Source organism: Globicephala melas, chromosome 15 (assembly GCF_963455315.2).
Source record: "Globicephala melas chromosome 15, mGloMel1.2, whole genome shotgun sequence".
Classification (NCBI taxonomy): domain Eukaryota; kingdom Metazoa; phylum Chordata; class Mammalia; order Artiodactyla; family Delphinidae; genus Globicephala; species Globicephala melas.
The window spans coordinates 60192562-60219075 of NC_083328.1; the positions used below are offsets into that span (position 1 = coordinate 60192562).

At 52.3% G+C, this 26514-nt stretch overlaps 1 protein-coding gene across 1 annotated transcript; it reads left to right on the top strand.

The window, feature by feature from the left end:
• The first annotated feature begins 302 nt into the window (after positions 1-302).
• XKR7 (XK related 7) lies at positions 303-24619 on the top strand. Its single transcript, XM_030830589.2, has 3 exons — positions 303-886; positions 21596-21798; positions 23127-24619. Exons 1-3 carry the CDS (start codon positions 303-305, stop codon positions 24080-24082), a joined length of 1743 nt encoding a protein of 580 aa, XP_030686449.1. The 3' UTR covers positions 24083-24619.
• The last annotated feature ends 1895 nt before the right edge of the window (positions 24620-26514 follow it).

Genomic DNA, 26514 nt, shown 5'->3' on the forward strand with positions numbered 1-26514 from the left:
TGGCTGGAGCCCCACGCCTCTGAGGAAGGAAGAGGAGGGTGACCTGGGATGCTCTCCCCTCCCCTCCCCCTCTCCATTCCCTGGAGGGCTGCCCGCATCCGGTCACAGCCCAGGCGGGGTGGGGGAAGGGCGGGGGCGGGGGCGGCGCCGAGGGGAATGAATAATTGAAGTGTAGGGGAGGAGAAAGAAGAAGAGGAGGAAGAGGAGGAGGCGGGAGCCGCCCGCACAGGGTCCTTCCCACTCCGCACCCCACCCCCCCCTCCGCCGCCCGGAAGTCGCTCCCCGCCTCCTGCTCCGCCAACATGGCCGCGAAGTCGGATGGAGCGGTGGCCGCGGCCGGCCCGGGGCCGGAGGGGGCGGCCGGAGGAGCTCGGGGCGGTGCGGGTGGGCGCGGGGAGGCGGCGGCGGCAGCCGGGGACCCCGGGGTAACCGGGGCGGGAGGCCCGGGGCCGCGCTACGAGCTGCGGGACTGCTGCTGGGTGCTGTGCGCGCTGCTCGTGTTCTTCTCCGACGGCGCCACGGACCTGTGGCTGGCGGCCTCCTACTACCTGCAGGGTCACCGCACCTACTTCGGCCTCACGTTGCTGTTTGTGATCCTGCCCTCGCTTGTCGTACAACTGCTCAGCTTCCGCTGGTTCGTCTACGACTACACGGAGACCGCTGGGGCCCCGGGACCCGCAATCAGCACCAAGGACAGCGGCACCGGCGGACCGGTCATCAGCACCAAGGACAGCGCCGTCACCTTCCGTACCAAAGAAGGCAGCCCCGATCTGGGCCCCCGACCTGAGCCCTCCTCGGCCAGCGCCTACCGCCGCCGCTGCCGCCGCCTCTGCGTCTGGCTACTGCAGACCCTCGTCCACCTCCTGCAGCTCGGCCAGGTCTGGAGGTAGGAGAAGCTCAGGTGGAGAGAACTGAGTTGGAGGAGTGGGAGGTGGTAAGGGGCTGCCTGCCGCCCCAGCCTTTCTCTGATCCTCCACACCTGCTCCTGTCCTGACCCCCGCCCCGCCCCACCCTATTGCAGCTCTGATTCCTCCTCTGCCAGCTCCTCCCTGACCTCTGCCCTCTAACTCTGATCAACCTCTGTACCATCCTCTAGGATCTGGCTATTGAGGGAAGAGGGAATGGGGCAAGAAGAAAGAGAAAGAGATCCTCAGGGGTGTGTGAATGAGGAGGGCCCAGGGCCGATGGAGAAGAATGTGAAGGTTGGAACAGGGCCCCAGGGCTCCATCCAGCCCTGTCCCACTCCTCTCTGCCTGAGTGCTGAGCCTGAGCCTGGGCTTAGGAAAGATCTCAGAAGTCCCTCTCTGCTCTCAAAGATTCTCAGCTCGGAATTGCAGTCCATTCCCAACCTCCCAGGAGAAACAGAATTCGAGGCAGCTAAATGAATATCCCGCCAAACTTTTTGGACTTTTAGGAAAGGTTGTGGTGGACCTAGCTGAGAAGGTGTCTAGCTCCTCTGCCTCCTAGGACTTCCCCAGTATCTCTGCAGCGCCCCCCCGCCCCCCGAAACAGAGCCATGGGGATATGGGATCTTGAATCTGAGATTAGATAGCCACTATCTGTCCTTTCATCTCAGGACAGTAAGACAAAACTGAAGCTTTGTACAAGCCGCCCAATTCTAGGCTTCTTCCTCTGCCAGGACTGAGGGTGCCTGCTGAGCTGAGTTAACTGGAGACAGGGAATTCTGAACCTAGGGTTCCCCTTGAGTCTGTATTGCTCTAGTAGCTTAGGCTCTACTGTGCACTGACAGAATGAACTTGTCTGCTATTTGATCTTACACAAACCTCTCCTCCCTCCAAGCCTCAGTTTCCTCACCTGTGAAGAGAGGGCGATTCCCTACTCTTCTCATCTCATTGATCTACATTACATTTTCTTACCTCTTGGGATGGTCAGGTGAGAGAGGGTCTTTGTAAAGGCCCTGCAGACTGTAACATATTTTAGGAATGCAATAGATTATCATGATTATCACACCTGTGGGGAAACCATGGAAAAAGTCAAAGTCACTGTGGAGTAAAGGGTGATTATTGCTGTTGTTATATTTATTCTGCTACTTGTTAACACATTCTGCTTAACTCAGAAGATGCAGTTCTGAGCTGAGGGTTGGAAAGAGGACTCCCAGGGTTTGTCCCAGCTGCTCATTTGCTGTGTCACCCTTGTTGTGTTGCCAAATCTCTCTCTGACTTGCTTTCCCCATATGTGCCTTGCCTAGATGATGTATATATTCCATTTAGCTTACCCTGGGGGAAAAGGTGGGAGGAGCTCTATCCACACAAGGTGGTGTTATTATTATTAGCTTGACACAAAAAATATTCATGTCTACATCCAGGAACTAATCTGCATTTATCATTCTGTGCCCGAGTGGACAGATGGTGAAAGATATTTTTAGATTCTGAAATGGTAACTTCCTATTCTTGGTAACCAAAGCTTCATCCCCCTTTCCCTTCAGCCTAAAATGGGCCAGCTGCCCCTTGACTCACTGGCTACCTCAAAACCCCCTTCTCCCATTTTCAGAATCTACTTACAAGAAATGCATACTTCTTTCTTGAACATAAACTGAATTTCCCTCAAACAGAGCAAAAAATGACCATGGGGTGGAGGTGGGGGTCTCAGGGGAGTGGCTGCAGATGGCTGAGGGTCCATTGAACTCCATGGTTTCTTAGATAAAAGGGCTAGCGATTTCTACTCTACCCTATTCGTAAAATGAGGGGCTTGGGATGAGATGATTTTGCAGGGATGACAAATTAATGGCTCTTAGATTGAACTTGGCCTACAGAAGTGTTTTGTCTGGCTTGCATAGTATTTCAAAAATCCAAAATCCTAGCTCCTCTTGAAAAAAAAATGCATCTAGCAATATCAGGCCTGGAACAATTTAGACAGGGTATATGCGCTTCAGTTTGTCCGGTTCCATTCTCTTGGATCACATCTGGACTCTTTCACTTAGGCCTTAGGGGCATGAGAGCCCTAATTTACAGTTCTGTAACAATTGTTTCATTAAGCCTTCACTTTGTGCCAGACTACTGATTGCCTTTTTACCTGCTTCATCTCCTGTATCCCTCCTAATAATCCTGCAATGTGGTTGTATTATCATTCCTGCTTAACAGATGAGGGAATGGAGGCTCAGAAAAGGGACATCCTTGCCCAAGGTCACATGGCTAGGGAGTAAAAGCACTGGGACTCAAGACTCTCTGCCTTCAAAGCCCAAGTTCAATTTATCTCCCCTGCAATTCTGCCACTAAAGTGTCCTCCAAGCTCAAAGAATTATGAGTCTGAGATACCAAGATTCCAGGATGATAGAAAGTCAGGGCTTCTGCTGGACTGAGATAAGAATGGGAAAGGAGGGGGAGGGAGTTGAACTATGTGGATAAGGATGGGGAGACTGTGTATATTGTCAGGAAAGTGCTGGATTGGGGGTAGGGCGGGATCAGGAGACTTCATCCAGGTTTGTAACTAGCTGGCTAGGTGACTTTGGGCAAGGCTCTTCCCACCTCTGGGCCTCAGTTTCCCTGTATGTAAAATGAGAATAATAGATTTGATGGCCTTAAGAGCCTTCCCTTTTCTGGAAGTCTGACTCTGGGTCTATATCAGAGCTAAACCTCTGGGCCCCTGTCCCAAAAGCTTTGGATTCAAAAATGGCTGAGAGTCTGGCTAAATGGAGAGAGATCCAGACGAGAAGCCACCAGAGTTGGTATTCCTAGAAACTAAGCAATGTGGTAAGCAAACATGAGGTTCCCACAAAGAACAGGCTCACTGTCCAGCGGGACTTGGTGCAGATGTTCTGAGGGCTGGACCCCAGGGTAATGAGGAAGGAGATGTGTGTGTGAGACCTGCATGATCAAAGCTGAGGGACTGGCCATTCACTCACATGCTGATTCCACGCCCCCAAATCTGAATAAATTAATTTGAATCATAAAGATATCTTTCAACTCCTTATGCTTGCACAATGTTGAATCAAAACCTTGAATACTTTGAGGAGCTAGTAACACAGACTGTGTCAGTACATGGGTGTCAGACAAGGGGACAGTATGGGGCAAGCAGTGTCCTAGAGAAGCTGAAGCTACCGCCCAGCTCCAGCTGATGGTGCCACAAGAAATCACGGACCAGGTGTTGACAAGTCTTGATTTCTCAAGAGAAATGGGAAATTGGGATTTTTTTTTTTTTTTTTTTTGGTGAATTCTGCCAGTATTCAACTACTAATTAAGGTTTTTAAAAATAGTGTCAACCACAGGAAACATATGGGGGCCCATCCTCTTTGTAACCTCTGGCCAGCTCCTTACAATTGATTCAGGTCCTTTCTTCTTCTGTTCCCAGACAAGCCTGCAAGATGCATGTTATTATTTTAATCACAAAATGGGGCTCTGAGGAGGGAGAGCAAGGGAAGGAATTCACAGACACTATGCACCCTCCATGTCCCAGCAGGCCCCATGTGAGGTGCTCTAGGCATGTGATCTTGTTTTGCCCCAAAACCTTCCCTCTGGTGACAGTTGATATACCCATTTATCAGACAAGAAAGTGAGGCTTGGAAAAGTCAAGTAACTTGCCGAAGGTCACCCACTGAGCAAGTGGGGGAGAGGTGAGGTGTCAACCCACCTTTGCCTAATTCCCAAGCCCAGGCTCTATCCCTGATACCACCACACTGGCTGCATTAGAGGATCCCAGAGCGATGGCCCGGTGCAGAGACAGATTGATCCCTGAGAGAACACACAGATCCTCTGGTCAGACATGACGCTGGCTGGGGGCTGGACACCAACCTGTGTTTTCATGCCTTCTGCCCAGCTCCCACCCCCATCCCTCTGAGCTGTTAAGCCACTCAGCGCTGCTAAGCCAATTAAAGTCCTAACCCTGTCCACTCTGACCCTGTGGGCAGGAGAGCAGTAAGCCATGAATCCTGCTTTCCCTAATCTTAAACTCTCTGGGCCCCAGCTTTGCCCAGATAAGCGTGGTTTGTTAAGCCAATTAGTGGAATTAATCTGCCGTGGGATTCCTCCCAGGCTGTCAGGATCCGGGGACCCCAAAATGGGAGGGAGGGGAAGGAAAGAGGCAAACTGGACTTTGAAGGCCCTCCCTCTACCACACTCTCTATGTCTAGGCCCCAGCACTGCTCTCTGCCTCCTCACAAGCCCTGCACTCCAGAGACGTTCAGAAATGAATTAGTGACCTACCTGGTATGAAAGTCAGTCTCTGGGGCTCCTCTCTGGGAAGCTCTGTTCTTTGCGTGATGGTTAAGAACATGAACTCTGGATTCAAATGTCCTCAGTTCAAATCCTGACCATACCACTTAATATGTGTGATCCTGACAGGTCACATAATCTCTCTGTGCCTGAGTCTCATCCTTTATAAACTAGAGACCATACGGTATCACCTCTTGGTTTGTTTCAAGGTTTCAAGAGATAATATACCAAGGTTTTAGCAAAGGGCTGGCCATCATTAAGTACTCAGAACCCCTGGCAATGGTTAGGACCATCAGCCCGGGCTTTGTTCCCTGTAGAAAAAGGTTTGTTCACTGAGCGGGTGGCCTGTGAGTGGGCAGGAGGGCAAGAGGGCCTTGAAGGACCCTGAAGCCATAGGGACACGGCAGCTGTGCATTTAATCTGTAGTCATTCATTCCACAAATATATGGAGCACCTGCTGTGTACCAGGCACTGCGCTAAGTGCTGGAAATACAGTGGTGAACAAGGCAGAGGCCCGGCCCTCTTGGAGCTCAAGAGTCTAGTGGGGGGCTTCCCTGGTGGCGCAGTGGTTGAGAGTCCGCCTGCCGATGCAGGGGACACGGGTTCGTGCCCCGGTCTGGGAAGATCCCACATGCCGCAGAGCGGCTGGGCCCGTGAGCCATGGCCGCTGAGCCTGCGCGTCCGGAGCCTGTGCTCCGCCACGGGAGAGGCCACAACAGCGAGAGGCCCGCGTACCGCAAAAACAAAAACAAAAAAGTCTAGTGGGGGAAACCAATAAACAAATTAAAATATATATTACCTAATCTAAAATATAAATATAATATAAATATAATACATAACATAAAATATAATGGGTTAGATACTGGTAAGAACTATGGAAAAAGTGAAAAGGAGGAGGGTGTGGCCCTTCAAGATAAGGTGGTCAGGGCAGCCTCTGTGAGGGGTGGGCATGTGGGCAGAGGGCTGAACAGGGTGCGGGCAAGCTGTGTGGATGTCTTGGGAAGGGCGTTCCAGGCACAGGGAAGGAGCAGAGCAGGGAGAAGGCCCTGTGGCAAAGCAGGGAGCTGGGGGGAGATTGTAGGAGACGATGGTGGACAGGGTGGCTGGGGGTGGATGACACAGGGCCCCAAAGGCCGGGGGGGAGGATTGGGGCTTTCACTCTGCATGAAGTGGGGAGCCCAAGAAGATTTGAGCAGAGTAGGAACAGGGTCTAGACTTATGCTTTACAATGCGCACCCTGGCTGCTGGATGAAAAATGGACTGGAGGGAAGCCAGGGTAAGCCTGGAGACCCACGAAGAGATCCACCCTCGATGATGCAGGTGAGAGAAGATGGAGGCTGGACCAGGGCAGTAGCAGAGGGGGCGGGGGTCTGTTTTAGGCATAGCAGGCAGGGTATCTTTCCTTCTTTGGTCAATTTCCCCATTGGGGCCAGAGAGTTAATGGTTAAGAACTCGTACTCTGGAATCAGCCTTATCCTGTGTCTGCCACTTTCTGTGATTTGGGGCAAATGGCATAACTTGTCTGTGCCTTAATTTTCTCATCTGCAAATTGGACATTCTTACTGATAGTATGTATCGCATGTGGCTTGGAGGAGTAGTAAATTAAAGAATGTATGTGTAGCGTTTAGCACGGTGCCTGGAACACAGGAAGTGCTCAATTCTCAGTAGCCATTACTAGTTGTACAGTAATAATACAAGTATATAAGTAATACATAAAACAGGTCAGGAGTTGGATTCCATAGTGGTTTTCAAACTGTGTTTCACCTCTTACCATCATTTCAACCTGAGTATCTCAAAGTTTCTCTTTCTTGATATGATGGTCACGTGCCTAAGATTTTGTTTTGACAGTCCTACAGCTGAAACATGTTTACAACCCCCTGAACTCGGTGACTATCCACAGGGTCCCTCCCTGCTCTGACCTTGCAGGCTTGTTCCAGTCTAGCCTCACCACCCACCTCCTGGGAGACCCCTCTCTAGGACGCTCTCCACCGGGCCGCCCTCCTCTCCCTGCCCAGCTGGCAGCAACAGGCCATTAGAGCAGCTCCTAACAGACACAGCGGCGGCAGTTGGGCCCAGCGTCCCCTGTTTGATCTATAAAGACCACACAGGAGAAACCCTGGGGGAGGAGGGAGGGCTGCCAGGAAATGGCTTTGAACCCCTGGCAGCTGGGGCGAAGGTCCCCAGGGAGAGGAAGGAGGATGGGTTGGGATCTTCTCTGGCCTCTCCATTCACCACTCTGCCTTTGTTAGGGCCTCGGAATTCCTCCTCTGGGAAATCCTATCAGCCTCCGGTCTCCCCCCAGCCCACTCCTCCCCATATCCTGTCTCCACCTGCGGCCAGAATGGTAGTTCTAAAGCTCAGAGCTGACCCTGCCACTCTGTAGCCAGAGGGCCAGCCCTGGCTCCCCTCTGCCCCTTGAGCGAGTCTTAATGCTATAGCCTGGTGTCAAGCCCCAACCTCCCACCCTTTCATCTCCTCACTGCTCTACGCTTCCCCCCAAATAAATCACATGCTCCTTTTCTTCATGCCTCTAAGCAGCTGCCTGCAGTCCTTCCTTCAGCAACACCCCGCCCCATCCTCCTCCCAGTGAAACTCTGTACATCCCTCAAGACCAAGCTCAAATGCTACCCCTTCTGAGACGCTCACCCTGAACAAACTCAACATGTGCCACCCTCTGCCCCTCAGACCCCACCTCCCATTTCCTCAGTCAGGCTAGTTGTTGGCATTTTCATCTAAAATGAAAACTGCTTGGTTGTTTTGTCTGTTTAAAAAGGAGCTGTATGCTCTTGTTGAAACCTCAGGCAGCGCAGGAAAGGTGCAAAGGAGACTCCTCTCCACTTATTACCTCTGGGGGTGCAGAAGTGGGGTTAGGGGAGATTTTCCCTTACTAATTAGATATTTCTTGTATCACTTGATGATTTTACTCTGATTTTTAATTAACCAAAAAATACATTTTACCTGCATACATTTTAAAAGCATGTATACCTGCTTTCAAAGAGTCAGATACTACTAAAAATTATAGTCACCACTTATAGAGACATAGATTAGGTCGTTCCTCTTCAATCCTGTCAGGTAGGGAGTGTAATAATGAATAATAATAAGGACTGTGGAGCCCAAACTCTGACTCTGCCACTTAGGAGCTATGTGACTTTGGGCAAGTCACTTAACCTCTCTGGGCCTCAGTTTCCTCATCCGTGAAATGGGATAACACCCCTATACAAATGGCCATTATGAAGGCTTATTGAATTAATATATGGAACATGCTTTGCACAGTATTCACCACATCATAAGTCCTCAAGTAGTGTTAGCTAGCATTATTGGCCCATGTTTCAGATGTGGAAATTGACACACAAGGAGGTAACAGCCTCCTAATACATAAGTAGCAAAGCCAGTGTTTGAAGCCATGCAGTCAGGCTCCCAAGCCCACATGTGTAACTACCAAGAGATACTACCTTTTGCTAGTTAAGTGTATTCTTACAAAACAAACAATCATGTATTGCTTTGGGAAGAGGGAAAAAGTCAGAAAAGTATTTTTTAAATTTTATTTTAATATAAAGTACCCCCTGTTGACATTCTGGGTTCTTCCTCTCCGACTTTCCCCCCATGCACAATTACTCATTCCTCCTCAGCCCCATAGTCCTGATCAGATTCTGTTGTGATCCTTGCCCACCTGGCTGGTTTTCCTACCAGATTAAAAGCACCTGGGGAGTTGAGGCCTTGTTCGTCCTTCTTTCTGTCCCCCACCATGACTGGCTCCGAGCTGACACTCTGTTGCTATTGGTGGCCTTGTACCCAGCGAGCTTTGGTGAGGTCCATAGTAGGGTCTTAGAACACAAATTCTGTTGAAGCAGGGTTTGCATCTGTGGCTGATGTGGGGGGCGCTAAGGCAGTGTGGGAGCCCCTTGCTGTGTGGACACAGCACTGAGGTCTGCTTAGGCCTTCATCCGCAGCCTTCCAAACTATCAATGAACAAATGCAGGCTAAGGGCAATACATATGTATTTGTACAAGATGTAGTAGAAGCAACCCCGGGGCTGAGTTCCCAGGAGGATGCACGTGTGTCTGACAGGAGATGAAGTTCCTCGTATGCAGTAAGTGCTCAATAAACGTTCATGTGAACTGAATAGAATCTTTAAAATCAGAACCTTTTTTCCTCCACTGTTAGTAACGTAACTTTATTTAAATTTTTTATTTTATATTGGAGTATAGTTGATTAACAATGTTGTATTAGTTTCAGGTGTACAGCAAAGTTATATTCAGTTATACATATACATGTATCTATTCTTTTTCAAATTCTTTTCCCATTTAGGTTATTACAGAATATTGAGCAGAGTTCCTGGTGCTATACAGTAGGTCCTTGTTGGTTATCTATTTTAAATATAGCAGTGTGTACCTGTCAAACCCAAACTCCCAATCTATCCCTGTTCCCACCCTTGCCCCCTGGTAACCATAAGTCTGTTCTCTAAGTCTGTGAGTCTGTTTCTGAAATCAGAATCTTGAGAAAGACATTTCTCTGCCTGGGATTCAGTTATCCCATCTGTAAAGTCCAGGTGGGGGCTTGGGAATCCTGGATGAGTTTTCCCAGGACTTGGACAAGACAGCAGAGTAGCTGAGAGCTTGGGGCACTGGTACAGCCCATGGCGCCATGGCTTCCTCACTGTGTGACCTTGGGCAAGTTGCTCCACCAGCTGGAGCTCTAGTCGCATTGTGAAATGGGGTGATAGTATTCACCCCTTAAGTTTCTTGTAAAGATGTCTTGAGATAATGTAAATGAATAGGGTCTTCACATATTATATGCTCAGAAAATATTTACTACCAATTATTATTGGCCCAAGTAGTAGCCCATCCTACTTGCTTCATAATAAGATAGGGGGTGGGAGAAGGGCATCAAGGGTCCTAACGCTCACTACCCCTCACCCACAGATCCCCCCTTCAAGGAAGGAGACTTATTCTGTGACTCCAGAGACAGTGTGAGGATAGGTGACAACCCAAAGTTAAAGGGAGGCAGAAGCTGTGTGATAAGAAGAAAGATCTCCCTGGGTTGCCCCGAGGGTGTGAACTCCACATCACCAGACATGCATGCAGACAAAAGTGACTGACTTTGGCAGGGAAGCAGTAGCAGAGCCTCCTGCCTTCAGTTTGGAGGATAAACCAGTCATCTCTAAAGCCCCTCACAGTTTTAAGAGTCTGTGGATCTAACTTGGGTGCTTTGTGATGCTTACCTGCTGGACCACAGGTTGCAGATCAGTGGCCCAAGGGCAAATCCAGCCTGAGGATGTGTTCGATTGTCCCATACAGTATTTTTTCCCCTACTATTTAATGAAACTTTTTATTATGGAAAGATTTTAAATATATAAAAGCAGAGGGAACAGGTTAATGATTGCTCTGTGTACCACCATTCTGCTCCAAGAATGATCATCTCCTGGCCAGCCTTGTTTTACTTAGGCCAGCACCATCCGAAAGAACTTTCTGCAGTGATGGAAATATATATGTATATAGGAAACGCACTGTCCTATACAGTAGCTACTAGCCACACATGACTATTGAGCATTGGAAATGTATAATTGAGCAACTGAATTTTAAATTTCATTTAATTTTAACTAATTTAAATTTAAAGAACCATATGTGGCTAGTGTAGGACACGTAGGTGTTGGAGAGTATAGGTCTGGACCCCACCCCATTTCTTGCCCTTCCATGTTATTTTGAAGCAAGTCTCAGATGTCATATCATTGCACCCATAAATATTTCAGTACATCTCTAAAAAGATAGACTTTTTAAAAATGTAACTGAAGTATGTAATACTGTTATCAAACCTAAAAAAGGAATAATAATTTCTTTTAAATTCATATGGTATTTTTAAAATTAGTTGCCAACATTTCCAAATTGAAGTTTTGGGGTTTTATTTTGTTTTTTGCATAAATATCCTAATTTCCAGCTCTTCTTCCTTTTTTTTTTTTTTTTTTTTTTTTTTTTGCGGTACACGGGCCTCTCACTGTTGTGGCCTCTCCCGCTGCGGAGCACAGGCTCCGGACCCGCAGGCTCAGTGGCCACAGCTCACGGGCCCAGCCGTTCCGCAGCACGTGGGATCTTCCCGGACCGGGGCACGAACCGTGTCCCCTGCATCGGCAGGCGGACTCTCAACCACTGCGCCACCAGGGAAGCCCTCCAGCTCTTCTTGAAAAATTGAAATTCCAGCCATACTGGGCTCACATTCTCCCATGGCAGCAATCAGCTGGAGCTGAGGGACAGCTACCTTTCTAGACACCCTTCTTTCATTCCCCAGAGTCCCTCATAATATCAGCTCGGCTCCTCTACCATCTAGGATCTCATAGATCAGAGACAAAGAGAAGTGGTGCTTTCTCCCTGCCTCGATCTTCAAGTACCTTCAGATACCACCAGGAGACCAGGATCTAACTCCTTCTCCCTCACAGGCTCATGCCACCCCAATGTCACACAGGGAAATCAGGAAAAGAGGAAAGGGGGGATCAAAGAGGCTTGGGCTAGAGTATGGAGTCCTGGCTTTGAGTCTCTGCTCTGCACCCATTTCACAGATGCGGCAAGTGAAGCCCAGAGAGGGAAGGCGATCTGGCTGCACTCATACAGTGAAGAACATAAGAGGCAGGAACCTGGTCCCAAATGCTTTGCTGGAGAGGAGCTGCCTGCTTCCCTGTTGGGCAAAGAGAGGCACACTGTCTGGGAGCTGACTGCAGTGGGCGGGTTGGGAGAGGGTCTCAGCTTTACAGCCAGAGCCTAAAATTAGTGGCAGGGAGATGTTTGGCCTTAGCCCAGCAAAAAAAAAGTGCTGTGACTCTGGAGGGGGCTGCTGAGGAGGAAGGAGACAGCCCAGCTCCCAGCACCATATGAAATGGGAGCCAAACGTGTAAAATCGCATCCTTTACTGACATTTATGACTCATTAGGCTGCCAATTCCAGGAAGGTCCCATTTTGCATCCTTGCAGGAGTGCTCAGCATTGAGGAGTGGATAGATGGGGAGGGGGCCTCAAGGCTGTTCCCCCCAGGAGCTTCCTTGACCACATTTCAGGTGAGGAATCTGTATAATTGGAGGCCCAATGTTTTGCAGGGAACTCAGACTGCATCTAGGTCCTCAGCTTGATCCATGCCTGTGGTGAAATGAAGGAGTCCACCATTCCTAAGCTGAGATGCAATTCCAATGCTTCTGGCTACTGATCTTGGGCATGTCACTTCTCCAAATGCCTGCTAAATGTCTCTGGGGTCCATCCCTTCTGTCTGGGCCCTCCTCACCTCTCACCTCTCACCTGGTCTCCCAACCTCCACCCTTGCCTCCGTCCAATCTGTTCCTTACAGCCAGGGTACTCCCTCTAAAATGCAGAAGTGCTATCCAACACAGTCTTCACTCTTCAGATAAAGACCAAATGCTTCACCATGGTCCCCCTCATCCCTTGCTTTCTCACCTCCTTTTCTGGAGCTATAGCCATTCTGACCACTTACTGTTCCCGCCTAACTCAGGACCTGTGCCCATGTTGTTCCTCTACCGGAAACTCCCTTCCCTCCCTTCACCTGGTTAACTCCTGTGCCTGCTTCAGATCATGCCTCAGTAGCCACCTCCTTCAGAAAGCCTTCCCTGACTGCCACGCCCTTCCCAAGCTGGGCGCTTCTCCCATAGAATTGCCTTCCTCAGCACTGGAGCACAGAAGCCTGTTGGAACATGTCTGCAGCCCACAGAATGTCTGTCGTTTCAAGTCTACAGGACGATTTCATTAATGTCCAGGTTCCCCGCTAGACAGTGCCAGATGGACTGGGTCTGTCTTGCTCACCATCGTGTCCACCAGCATTTTAGCACAGCTCCTGGCACACAGTAGGTACTCAAAAATGCTGGGTGGGGCTTCCCTGGTGGCGCAGTGGTTGAGAGTCCGCCTGCCCATGCAGGGGACGCGGGTTCGTGCCCTGGTCCGGGAGGATCCCACATGCCGCGGAGCGGCTGGGCTTGTGAGCCATGGCCGCTGAGCCTGTGCATCCGGAGCCTGTGCTCCACAACGGGAGAGGCCACAACAGTGAGAGGCCCGCGTACCGCAAAAAAAAAAAAAAAAAACAAAACTGCTGGGTGAATAAACGTCAAGTGAACCGCCTCTTTTCTGAGACTCAGTTTCCTCATCTGGAAAGTGGGGGTCATGCCCACGAAACCTCACAGGGCTGCAGTGAGGATTTTGGCAAAGTGCCCACAGAAGGCCTTTGATGAGTGGCAGTTATTTTCTGGAGGAGGGCGAAGACCCCAAATAAGGCCCTGCCCTGTGAACTTGTCCTGAAGGGACTTCTCTGACCCTCTGTCTCCTGAGGATGGATTCAGTGAGCACCAGGGAAAGTCAGGCGAGGAGTAGGTCTCAGCCCCGCTAGAAACTAAACTGGAAACTACAAGACCTCCTCTCCCTGCTGGAGCCTCTGAGTCTGTCAGCTTCTTAAAACCTCGTATTGGTTGAATACCCTGCACTGGGCTGGGCATTTTATACAAATCACCACTTTCTGATTTTATAGCTATCCCATAAGGTGGGCATTGAGCTGAAGGGTTCAGAGAGGGAAGCAACTTGCCTAAAACTATACAGACAGTAAATGATGGCGTCAGGATCTGAACCCGGGTCTCCCTGCCTCTCAAGGCTGATTCTTTCCCTCTGTACTTGACAGCCTTCACTTGGGGGCTTATAAAATACATTCACACTCCATTCATTCACTCATTCAAGAAACAAATATATATTGAACATTAACTATGTGCCAGGCACTAGGGGCAGAGCAGAGAAGAGGACAAACATGGTCCCCACACTCGTGGAGAGACAGACAAGAAATATGTAAGCAAGTAAGTTAGATCATCTCTGGTTGTGATATGTGTTATTCAGAAAATAGGGTAACTTGACAGAAAGTGGCAAGAGGGGTGGGTAGAATTGCTTTGGAAGGCAGGGGGCGGATCTGGGAAGGCCTCTCTGAGGAGGTGACACTGAGCTGAGATGGAAAGAATAAGAATTTGCCACGTGTTGGTAAAGCCCTTTCCAGGGAGAGGCCCTGAGGCTGGAAAGAGCTTGGGGTGTCCAGGAAGAAGCAAGACCAGTGTAGCTGGAGATGTGGGAGAGGGGGACGGCGGAGGGAAATGAAGTCCTAGAGGTAGACAGAGGCTGGATCGCACCGGGCCCCACAGGTCATGGTGAGGATTTTATTCTAAGGACAGTAGAGAGTGACATGACCTGACCTAGGATTTTACAGGACCCCTCAGGCTGCTGTGTGAAGAATACGGTCTATGAGGGCAAGGATGGAGGGAAGGAGATCAAGGTAGATGGAGGCCGCCGCTGCTTCAGGTTGGGTGGCTTGGACCAGAGTGATGACACCGGGGCGGGGAGAAGTACTTGGGTTTAGGAGACAGCTGTCAGGCCTTGATGTTATCAGGATGGGATGTGTGGGGACTTGCGCCTGATGAAAACTCCTTGGGGTAGGCAAGCATCAAGTTCCTTGGACCTATTTTGTAGGAGAACTAAAGCCCACAGAGGAATTGGACTTTCCCAGAAAGTCCAGTGGAGGCCTTGAGCCTGGGTTTCCTGACACTCCAACTACTATTGTCACCCCTTCCCCAGTTTTCTCTAAACCCACATAATTCCAAGCAAAGCTTTTAGGTCCAGCCCTGTCCGACACGGGTCCTCCCGGGCAGCCCTCTGAATACCTTCCAGGCAACTGAAGCACCTTCTCTGATGCAGGGGCCCATGGAGAGCCAAGTCTGAGTCCTAGGTCTGGCAGTAACTTGCTGTGTGACTTTATACAAGTCCCAGTCCCTTTCTGGGTCTCAGTTTCTTCATCTGTAAAATAAAGATAATAATAGTACCCACCTCAAAGATTTGCTGTGACGAATGCACAGTATGTATAGAAAGGCTTAGCACGGCCTATCATACAGTTGGTGCTCAGTAAGCGTGAGCTATTCTCATTATTTTTGCCTGCACGCTATCCCCCTACAGACTTACGGAGCAGTTGTGGGCCCAGTTGGTACAGTGTTCCTGCTGCTTTCCATCAGCCCAGCCTGGTTACCCTCCAGAGCCTGCAAGCCTGGCCCACAATGGAGACAAGAGAGCTGGCCATGGTGCCGTTTCTGGATGGGGTGGGAGCGGGGGAGCCGCTGGAAGCTGCTGTGTTTTTGGCCCAGAGCTGTGAGGGGGAGTGGAGAGGGACGAGAACACACACTCGGAAACGCTGAGATCGACAGATGGAAGAGCCGAGGATGTGAGAGACGCAGACAGACAGAGAGAGCCCCAGAGTCGGGAGACAGGGAGCAGGCAGGGGAGGGCGGCCGGAAAACTGGCAGAGTCACGCGAGCCACGAGCTGAGCAACAGACCAGCAGATGGACCAAGCCGCCAAGGGACTGAAAGACGGACAGACCAACAGGCAGTATTCAGGAGACAGCCAGAAAGACAGACAGAAAAGCAGACCTGGTATCCGAGGGGACAGACAGGCTATCCTGACATCCAAGGGACAGACAGACTGACGTTCCTGGCCTCTAAGAGCAGACAGACAGGCTGACGTGGGACCCCAGGGTCAAGCTGACTAACAGATGGACATAGTATCTGAGAGACGATGTGACCTATAGTCCAAGGACAGACAGGAGGACTGACCCAGGGCCCCAGGGTGACCCTGACTGACAAATAGATTGACTGACTGACAGTAATGGAGGAACAGATAAATAAATAGGCTGACCCTGCATTCAAGGGACAGACACAACAACAAGCTGATCTGAGCCAGAGACAGAGACAGACAATGACCGAGGATCTGAGCACACACAAAAGACGGGTCCAGGATGACCTTCTGCACGGGGACTGAGGCCAAGGCCAGCAGCCCTGACTGGTACCAGAGACTCAGGGCAACCCAGGAACAGAGAACAGGAGAGAGACAGGGTGACCCAGAAACTTTCTGGCTACTTAGGGATGTGGGATCCCCTCATCCTTCTCTCTTCTGCCTGTTAGAAAGGAGCCCTCAATGCTGGGAAGTCCCTGGGCCTGGGGAGAAGGGGATGAGCTCTGTTCATCTCCTGCCCAGCTGCCTGCTCACAGGGCCGGGGGATCCAGAGGAGACAGCCTTTCGGATCCTTGAGTGGAGGGATTTCACACGCTCACTGCTGGCTCCTCTCTTCTCTAGGCTTCGTCATTTTGCTCCCCACCCCATCCTCAACGATACACACTTACCACTTCAATTTCCAATTTCCTCCCAGACAGGCTTCTTCTCCGAGCCAAAGATTGGGAGTCAGCAAGTTAGATCCAAAACAGACTTCTGAGCACCTCTGTTTCCTCACCGGTAGAATGGGGGCGGTAGAGCTGTCTGTTAGGTTCCGGTTCACGCTGGCCTCGGGCAGTTTAAGGCTGGGGGTGTCAGAGCTGGGGAGGCCCAACCAGGCTGTGGGGCATCAGGGGAGGCTTCCTGGAGGAGGAAGGCCAGATGTTCTGGCTCTATGCAAACTCAGGCAGAGAAGCCCCAGGGCCTCCAAGGTCAGGAGGGAGACACCTGCAAACACTCATGCGCAAATATTCAACAAATATTTATCAAGTGCCTACTACACGTACTGATGCTGGGGACACAGTGGTGACCAAGGCAGATGAGGTCCCGACCCTCAGCAAACCACAGTGGTAAAACAGAAAATAGATGTGTAAATTAATAAATAAGATTGTTTCATAGTGTATGTTAAGAACAAAATAAGACAGAGTGATATGAGAGATGAGAGTGATTTAGTGAGAGTGGAGGGGCTGACATAGGATGAGTGGCCTGGGGGGCCTCTCTGAGAAAGTGACGTGGGAGCTGAGGAATCAGCCACAGGAGGATCTGGGGAAGGGGGTGTTTCAGGCAGAGCAAGTAGCAAGTGCAAAGGTCCAGAGTCAGGACCAAGTTGGGCTGGCTTCCAGGAACCTCCAGGGCACAAATGAAGCAGTGGTTTGAGACGAGTTGAAAGAAGCAGAAAGGGCCAGATGGTTTAGGGCCTGCAAGCCAAGGGGGAATGCTTGGATTTTATTCCAAGTGGGATGGGAGGCCCTTGGAGGATTTTGAGACAGGGAATAACGTGATCTGACATGATTAGTTTTTAAAATATCCCACTGGTTGCCATGTGGAGAATGGGCTATGGTGGTGGGGCACAGGAGTGGATGCAGGACTGAGAAAGCAGAAGATGATGATGGCCTGGACCAGGGTGGTGTCAGTGAATGGACAGACTGGGGTTGTGTTTTGGAGGAGAGTAGAGGCACTGCCCCTGAAGTTGGATTCCTTTCCCTGAGATGAGGTGTTCTCTGTAGGTGGCATCGGTCCCGTTTGTGGTGAAAATCAACTTCTTCCAACTTCCTTTCAAGTAGAGTGGAATCAGGTGGGCTTCCTGGAGGAGGTTTTAAGGGCACCTGCTAGTACGTCAACTTTCAATTAAAAGAGAGAGGCTGGATGATCAGAAGGAGCCAGAGGCCTCCACCTAGCATATGGTCACCCTCACTATGTGCACACCCTCTACAGTTTATAAATGCCCACAACAAGGGGGAAAATGAGGCTCAGAGAGGCAGAGAGATTACCCAAGGTCACACAGCATCCAGGGCACGGGCAAACCCACAAGCCCAGCATATTGCCGTCTTGTCTCCTGATCCTCGCCCCAGTGGCTGTGATGTAGGCAGGAGGGCAAGTGCTGTGCTCCTTTCTAGAGAACGTAAAACTGAGGCCCAGGGCAATTAGGTTGTATGTCCTGGGCAGAGCTGTTTTAAGACTTTTGTGGGCCCCACATCTATCAAGTATATTAAAATGCAGCCATATCAAACATTGAATGTAAATTATATATACCCAGATACAAGCCAAATTGCAGTCGACTGGCTGATATGCTCTGTTTTGCAGACATTTAATTAAACATTTATTAATTTTGATTCTGCAGTTTTTCCCTGTGTTTTAGAGCCAATTTTTTTTCCAGGCTTCAAACATTTTGCTAGGCCCATGAAAACCTCACAGGCCCTCGGCAACGAGCATGTACCACCGGCTGGAAAGGACAGCCACGATTTTTGGACCTGTTGTCAAAAGGGGCAAGGGGCAAAATGAGGCTGAACCGAGGCCCTTTCACCCTCAGACTGCAGCATGGTCTCTCCACGCTCCCTGCTGACCCCATGTTCTTGGGTCTCAGAAGCCTTCTTTCTTCCCCTCCCCCTTCCTTGCTCTGGCCCAACAGCGCCCTCGGCTGGGTAAGCCCTTTGTCTGCTGTTAGCTGGGGTGTGGGGTGCGGGGTGTTGGGAGCTGGCACAGGAGGGGACAGGAGTGGGTGGGGAGTTGGGCAAGCAGCCTGTCAGGTGGTGATGGATGCTGGCCGGGCTGGGGCCTTTCTCATGCTGACCCAGGCCGGGGAACAGATGGTCTTCAGCCTGAGGGAAACTTCCAGGGTGTTGCCCTCCCCCAGCTCCCCAGGCCCCTTCACACTGGACCAGCTGGTCTCTCCTTCCTGTTCAAAGCCGGAGCCGCAGGACTGGGAAAGGGAACGGGAAGGGGGAGGTGGAGGCTGGGACAGGTGGTCTGCGTTTTGGGCCCTGAGAAGCTCTGGGGGCCAGCCTGGTCTCTCCCCGAGTCGCCCCCACTTCTGGCATTCCCAGCTCTGCGCTCGACTCCTCCTCTGTGCCCTGCCTTAACTCAGCCCTGTCATTTCAGGCCTGAACTAAACTGGGGACTCACCTGGCCTTCCTCCAAGGCAGCCAGCAGAGTGAGCTTTCTAAGCTACCGAGCTGATCACATCACTCCCGATTCTGGGATAGAATTCAGATTTAGAATAAAATAGGAACTGTTCAGTCCAAAATTTGATGCCCTTCACAATTCTAGTCTTCTAATGCTCCTCCCCAGGACAACCCTCCCCGCCAGGCCTGGCAAAACCCTGGCCGTTCCCCTGAAAAGCCATGTTCTCTCTCTCACGCCTCTACACCTCTGCCTTAGTTGGGCTTCCACCTAAAATGCCTTATGCTTCCCGTGTGCCTTCAAATGCCTACCCATGCTTTAAAACGGAGATCAAGTGTTTCTTCCTCCAGGAAGTCTTCCCCAGCTAAAGTTACTGATCCTTCTCTGGGTTTCACAGCATCTTAGAGCATCTATTTCAGCTCTTAGCTTGTCTGTTCTCCCGTGGGACTGTGAGGTACTTAAGGTCACAGGGCCTGGAACATAGCAAGTGGTCAAGATACGCTTGCTATGTGAATGAATGATTCTAGCTGCAGACATCCTTATTTGGGGGGTAGGCAGGGGCCTAGAGACTAGAAGTCACAGGGAGACAAATTTCTGCTCATCAGGAGAAACACAGTTCGGCCCTGGAGCTGCTCGGAAGCCAAAGGCTCTGCCTCAAGAGGTAGCGTCTCCCTGTTCTGAGAAGTGTGTGAGCAGAGGGGTAAATGCACGGGGCTGGGAACTGCTGAAGGGATTCCAGCGCTGGACAGGAGAGTTAGACTGAAGGGCCTCTGCATCTTGAGTCAGCTTCTGAGGGAACAGCCCTCCTCCCCATCCTGGGGGCCAATCCCGTACTGTTTCACACTGAGGGTGTGTCTACACCACCGATTGGTCCTCAGAAGACTCAGAGATGGGAAGGAGAGGCCTAAATGGTATGTTTCTGGCCATGTTTTTGGGGGAAGTTTGGGTCCCAGAACATTAGCTCTGAAAGGATCTCCAAAGTCTCCAAGCCCATCCCTCTTGTTGGCAGATAGAGAAGCTGAGGCCCAGAGAGGGCCACACCATTGCTAAGACCAGGATACTCATTTGGGAAAACTCTAGGAATTAGCTGAGCACAAATTCCAGGGAGCACTGTGGTTCCTCCCTTGGGCTGGTCACACACAGCTGAATACAGAACATCCTGGAAATGCCGGCACTTCACATCAGGGAATAGACCCCCGGATCCCTGCTTCCCTGATTGTGGATTCAGGCAATAGGGTCATTGAATCTAGTGGGATTTTCTCCCCCAGTTTGGGGGGATATGACTCCTAGAGGAGCCTTCTCTGGTTTCATAAAAAGGGCTTGCCTGTCCTGTGTATCAGAGAATTTGGGGGTTGGGGCTGTTGTACCTGCAACAGCCAGGAGTGGAGCTGCTGGGCAAGGAACCAGGGCAGAGATCTGTGTGGACAGGTCCTCTGTCACCCTAATGGGCGCTGCACTTTATAGCTGCAAAGGGCCTCATCCATTTAATCCTCACAACCACTTTAGGTGGGATCAGCTAGGGCTCAGAGAGGGTCTTGTTCAAAATCACACAGCAAATTAGAAGCAAAGTCAGGAATTGAACTCAGGACTTCCAGATCCCTTCCATACCTCCTATGGGGCTACCAGAGTTCCATTCAGTTAAACAGACTTGGAATCATGCACTCAGTCATGCAGCCAATAGGATTGGCACCTACCGTGTGCTAAGAACTGAGGGTATAGCAGTCAGTTATGACCTAGTCATACTCATGGAGTTCACAGCCTGGGGGAGATGGATGCATAACCAGACAGTTACAACCCACTGTGACGAGTGCTGGGCTGGAGGGAAGCCGGGGAGAGGCCCCTACCTCAGGTGGAGGGTGACCAGTAGAGGCTACCCTGAAGAAGTCATATCTAAAAGCTGAGCCTTGGATGAAAAGCAAGAGTTATCCAGGTTTGGGGCTGGGGTGGGGTTGGCGGACAGGGCAAGGTGTTCCAGGCAGAGGGAACAGAAAGTGCAAAAGCTTAGCAGTGAGGGCGAGCAAATCTGTGACGTGTACAAAGCGGCTGGAGCTGTGAAGTTTGTTGGGAGAAGTGGCACCAGAGGAAGCAGCTAAGTCGCAAATGCCAGGGGATCTCTGAGCAGCTTCCCTAAGGGGAGAACTGTGCACTCAGACGTGGGGTTGGGGAAAAGGCCAGGAAGCTGGCAACAGAACTGGGGGCTGGCACCAGGACTGTCCCTGAAGGAACCTGTGTATGGGCAAGTCTTTATGGCTTACAGTGAGAGGCAGTGTCACCTATTGGTTAGAGTGTGGGTCTGAGACCAGCCCATCTGGGTTTGAATCCTGGTTCCACTGCTTCCTAGCTGTGTGACCTTGGACAAATGACATACCTCTCTGAGCCTCGGTTTTCTCATCTCTAAAATGGGGATAATAATAGGGTTATTGCAAGCTCCAGGTAAGGTGTCCAGAATCCTGCAAAGAAAGCAGGCCCTAACTTGCCATAGCAATAATGATCCTTATAATGCTGTATTCAAGGCTTAATTTGTGCCAGTGCTTTAAGCTAGTGAGCCCAGTGGGAGCAGCCCAACAACAGCCCCGTGAGGCGATCCTTTCAATGAGGCCGTTTCACAGCTGAGGAAACAAGCGCAGTAAGTGACTTGCCCAGGGCAACACCGCGCCCTGGCCCTCTGCACTTGCTGGGTGGCGAGGGTCTGGTTGGGAGGGGGCGAGGGGGATGAGCGCGCGCAACAGCCTGAGCACCACGTCCTCCCGCAGGTACCTGCGCGCCATGTACCTAGGGCTGCAGAGCCGCTGGCGCGGGGAGCGGCTGCGGCGCCACTTCTACTGGAGGATGCTGTTCGAGAGCGCCGACGTGAGCATGCTGCGCCTGCTGGAGACCTTCCTGCGCAGCGCGCCGCAGCTTGTCCTGCAGCTCAGCCTCCTGGTGCACCGCGGCGGCGCGCCCGACCTGCTGCCCGGTGAGCCCCGCCCCTCCGCCTGCCCGCCCCGGGCGCCCCCGCCCCCAGGGCTCACTCGTCTGCAGTATTCTGACGGCCCCACCTGTCCCCCACCCCCACCCCCGCCAGCCCCATGCTTAAGGCCCCCTGGGGAGGCCCTGTCCACTCCCCCCACCTTGGCGCACTCACTGTCGGGGTTTTGGGGGCCCCGCCCCTTCTACTCTCTGCAGTCTCCAGGCCTCTGGAGACCCCCAGGTCCCCCCCAATGGCCCCCTTACCCTCAGTGTTAGGAGACACCCCACCCCCTTGCTCTTCTCAGGCTCCCTGCGCACTAGCCCCTCCCGCCCTCCTCCCTTCCCCATTGCCAGGGCAGACCAGACCTCACTTCTGCCAAATCCAAAGAGGTCCTTGACCCCATCACCACACCTCAGACCTTCAGGGAAGTCCCCTGCCCCTGCTTTCCCCAGACTGTCCCAATCCCAGCCTGCATCTCCTGGGGACCCCTCTGCCTCACAGGCTCTCTGAATCACCACCAGTTTCCAGAGAGCCCTTCCATCCACCCCTCCCTGCTCTTCAGCCCCTTGTGGACTCCTCCCAGGCTTCGTCCTGGTCCCCATGAGCTCACCCCGCCCACCCACCTTGCAGCTTCTCGAACCCTAACAGACCAGGCCAACTCCTTCAGTGTCAGAGAAAAGCCACATTCCCAGTCTCCCTGGGGCTCCCGGTGCCCCTCCCGCCCGACACTGCCCGACACACCCTCAGTGTTTCAGAAGACTCTATCACCATCTCTCAGGTTCCCTGGGCATCCCTCGCCCAGGGTCCTGGGCCCCAGTCGAAACTTCCCACCGGGATTTTCCTCCCATGCCCTCAGCTGTGCTCAGCTTGGATATTCCTTTCCATGCCCCAGCCTCATCCTGGTGGCCTGTAGCTTCTAACAGTCCCTTCTGGCTCCTCCATTCCTTAATCATGACCCCCCCTCTTCACCTCCTTTTTCACTCCCAGAGTCCTGGACCCTATTTTCCCAACCTCCCACCAAGACCCCTGAACCCTAACAGCCCCATACTAGAGACCCCAACCTGACCCTTATGGAGACCAAAATCACCCACTTCCCCTCTCCCTTTATGCTCCCACCCCTGTAGAAGTACCCAACCCTGTCCACTCTCACGCCTGCCTCAGTGTTCTTGAAGACCACCCACCCAGTCCCTCTCCACACCCCTCTTGATTTGTAGACCCTCCCCTCACACCTCCTCAGAACCCAGCTCCTGACCCAGACCCCTCCCCCTTTCCTCAGACCCCAACCCAGACCCATCCCTAACCCAGCCCACCCTGCCCCCACCCTGTCTCCGCAGCCCTCTCCACCTCCGCCTCACTCGTGTCCCTGGCCTGGACCCTGGCCTCCTACCAGAAGGTGCTGCGGGACTCACGGGACGACAAGCGGCCGCTGTCCTACAAGGGCGCCGTGGCCCAGGTGCTGTGGCACCTGTTTGCCATCGCGGCCCGCAGCCTGGCCTTCGCGCTCTTCGCCAGCGTTTACAAGCTCTACTTTGGCATTTTCATTGTGGCGCACTGGTGCGTCATGACCTTCTGGGTCATCCAGGGCGAGACGGACTTCTGCATGTCCAAGTGGGAAGAGATCATCTACAACATGGTGGTGGGCATCATCTACATCTTCTGCTGGTTCAACGTCAAGGAGGGCCGCAGCCGCCGCCGCATGACCCTCTACTACTGCATCGTCCTGCTCGAGAACGCCGTGCTCACCGGCTTCTGGTACTCCAGCCGCAACTTCTCCACTGACTTCCACTCACTTATTCTGGTCTGCGTCGTGGCCTCCAGCTTCGCACTGGGCATATTCTTCATGTGTGTCTACTACTGCCTCCTGCACCCTAACGGGCCCCTGCTGGGTCCCCAGATGCCTGGCTGCATCTGCCCTGAGGCCCCAGGGCCCTGTGGCCCACCAGCCGATGCTGTCACAAGTCCCCCGAGGTCCCTGCCCAGGACTACAGGCGCTGAGCGGGATGGGGCCTCCGTGGGAGGCGAGCGTGCGGGGACCCCCACACCACCTGTCTTCCAGGTGCGACCTGGCTTGCCTCCCACGCCTGTGCCCCGCACCTTGCGGACAGAGGGGCCTGTCATTCGGATTGACCTGCCTCGTAAGAAGTACCCTGCCTGGGACGCTCATTTTATCGACCGCCGGCTCCGGAAGACCATTCTGGCGCTGGAGTACTCCTCGCCTACGACACCCCGCTTGCAGTACCGGAGCATCGGGATCCCCCAGGAGCTGCTGGAGTATGAGACCTCAGTGTAGGTCACAGTCTCCCTGCAAAAGGGATGAACTCTGGCTGATCCCACATCGAGCACAGTGTTGAGCCCAAAATTTCAGGGCCACCAGGCTGAGGGGGAGTGGATCTGTTGGTCCAAGGGTAGAGTGGCGCCCACCATGGGGTTATTTCATGGGAGGCGACAGCCTTGTGGAGGCCCCAGGCCTTGGCCCTGTTTTCAGCCCTGTGGCCCGTTTCCTAAACTCCCCTGAACCGGGGCCCAGGGAACCAACTGGTGCTACGCTCCTCGGGAGCGGCCCCACTTTCATGGAGGCCTCCGTATCACAGCTGGTGCTGAGGACCCCACACCATCTCCCCTGCCTGGAGCTGCCCACCTGTCAACTCTGGTGGGCCCGCCAGAGAAGGGGGTCCATGACCTAGGCCCTGTGCTCCTCAGGGGGCGTGGGGGTGGGCTGCCTCTGGGAAGGATGGAGGAGGCCACGGAAGATGTGGGGTGAGGCGGGAGCATCTGGTGAGCGAGGTTGGTACAGCTCCTGTGGGTCGAGGTCTGGAGCCTGGGCAAGAGGGGAGTTAAAGGAGGGAGTTGGGGTGGGGTGGGAAGTTGGGGTGGGGGGCTGACAGTGCTGGAGGTGGACAGGAGGGAGGACCCTGAGACATTGGAGAGGTACAGGCTGGCAGAAGCATGAAGGGGTGGCAGATTTGGGGGAGGGCAACCTCGATCCGGAGCATAGAGAATGTTCCTCAGGAGACAGCCTTTGTTGTGGGCTCTTTTATGGAGGAGGCTCCAGACACCTCAGGGGAAGTGTTTCAAGGAGCCATTCTTTGTTCTAGGGGAGCATCTAGAACATTTCTTCTAGATGAAGGTCTTGACCGCAGTAGATGAACTGCCTAGGAAGATGCTCTGTCTGGGTTTGATTGTGGATAAGGTTCTGGCACGTTTAGCAGGGAGACTGTTCTAGAGAGACATTCTTTGTTCTGGATTGAGCTCCAGGACACACAGCTGATAAAACATTCTCGGGAGTCACTCTGACCTGGATTCTGTTATAACGAGGTGCAGACGCTGGCACCCTGCTGCTCTGCTGCGGGGGATTCTAGCTCCTGCCGTGGTGGTGGGGAAGAGGGCATCAGAACCCTGTGTGAGTGGAATATTCTAGGAAAGGGTACTCCACTTCTAGACTTCTAGGGTTTATAAGAGTTCTGTGCCCCTGTCCACTTCAGTCCACAGCCACCTTCCCGAGGAGAAACTGTCCTCAGAACTCCTGAGACATTTCAACTGCCAACTGGTTTCCAGCTGGAGAAAATTAGCTCTGGGGACATGACATGAATCTTGGCTCTTAGCCACCTTGCAGATGCAGCTCCCTGGGGCTGCAGCTGTAAAACGGACTTGTTTTGCCTCAGATCTGACAACCCTCCAGGACCCATGGTTCATTCTCATGGTCCAAACATCCCAGGGCATCCTTGGGGCCACTCACCCAGTGCCCTTTCTCTCCACCTGGGACAACAAGTCCTGGATAGCATGGGGGGTATGGGAGCTGAGAAGTAGGCAGTTCTGTGGGGTGAGGGGACAGAGCGAAGCTTGGAACCCCTCTCCACAAATTCCTCCCTCCCGCATGCCTAGTAAGTTTCGTTCACTGCAAGGGCTCAGCAGGCGATATTAAGGACAGATGCAGACCTGGGCTGGGGTGAAGGGGACATGAGAATTAGAGGGGCAAACTATGCAAATTAGAGGGGCACTTAGCCCTTTCTGGTTCAGCCTCCCTTGGGTTACAGATAGGAACTGAGGCCCAGCGTGGCAGCGAGTCTCACAAGGTCCTAGATTCCTGGCTTTTCCATCAGAATGTGAAAGGTGATAGTGGCTTTGCTAAGGATGCTGGGAGAGGGCCACACTCAGGGTGCAGGGTGGCTCCAAAGGCAGAGAAGGCAGGACTGCACATACACACACACACAAGCACACATCACCCCCGTGACACAAGTCACCTCACCCCCCCAGCACCACAGGTGACTGCACAGACACCCACCCAGGCCGAAATGGTGTGTGCATCCCTCCTGTCAACTCACAGAGAGTGTTTTTCCTTCTTTCTTTCTTCTACTTCTCTGATCCCTAAGATGCCTCAGGAACCGGGCCTCAAGGTGGTGGGGGGCAGGAGCAGCCCAAGGCTGACCCAGATTCCCTCTGGTGCGTTCCCCCATCCTCTTTATCCTCTGTCCTTCTGTTTTCAGAGACCAAATTCCATGGCCCTTTGTGAGATGGGAGCATTGAGGATGTGGACCCAGATCCAACCGATCGTTTCTCCTGGGTTGACTGCCAGCAGTTTTCACTCTGGACTGTTTCACTTAAACTCTCCCCTGCCTACAACAGAGGTGTTATCAATCCGTCTTACAGAGGAGGAAACAGGCTCAGAGAGGGGACATGAGGGTCAGCCTTGGCGAGTTATTTTACTCCCAGTGCCCCAGAATG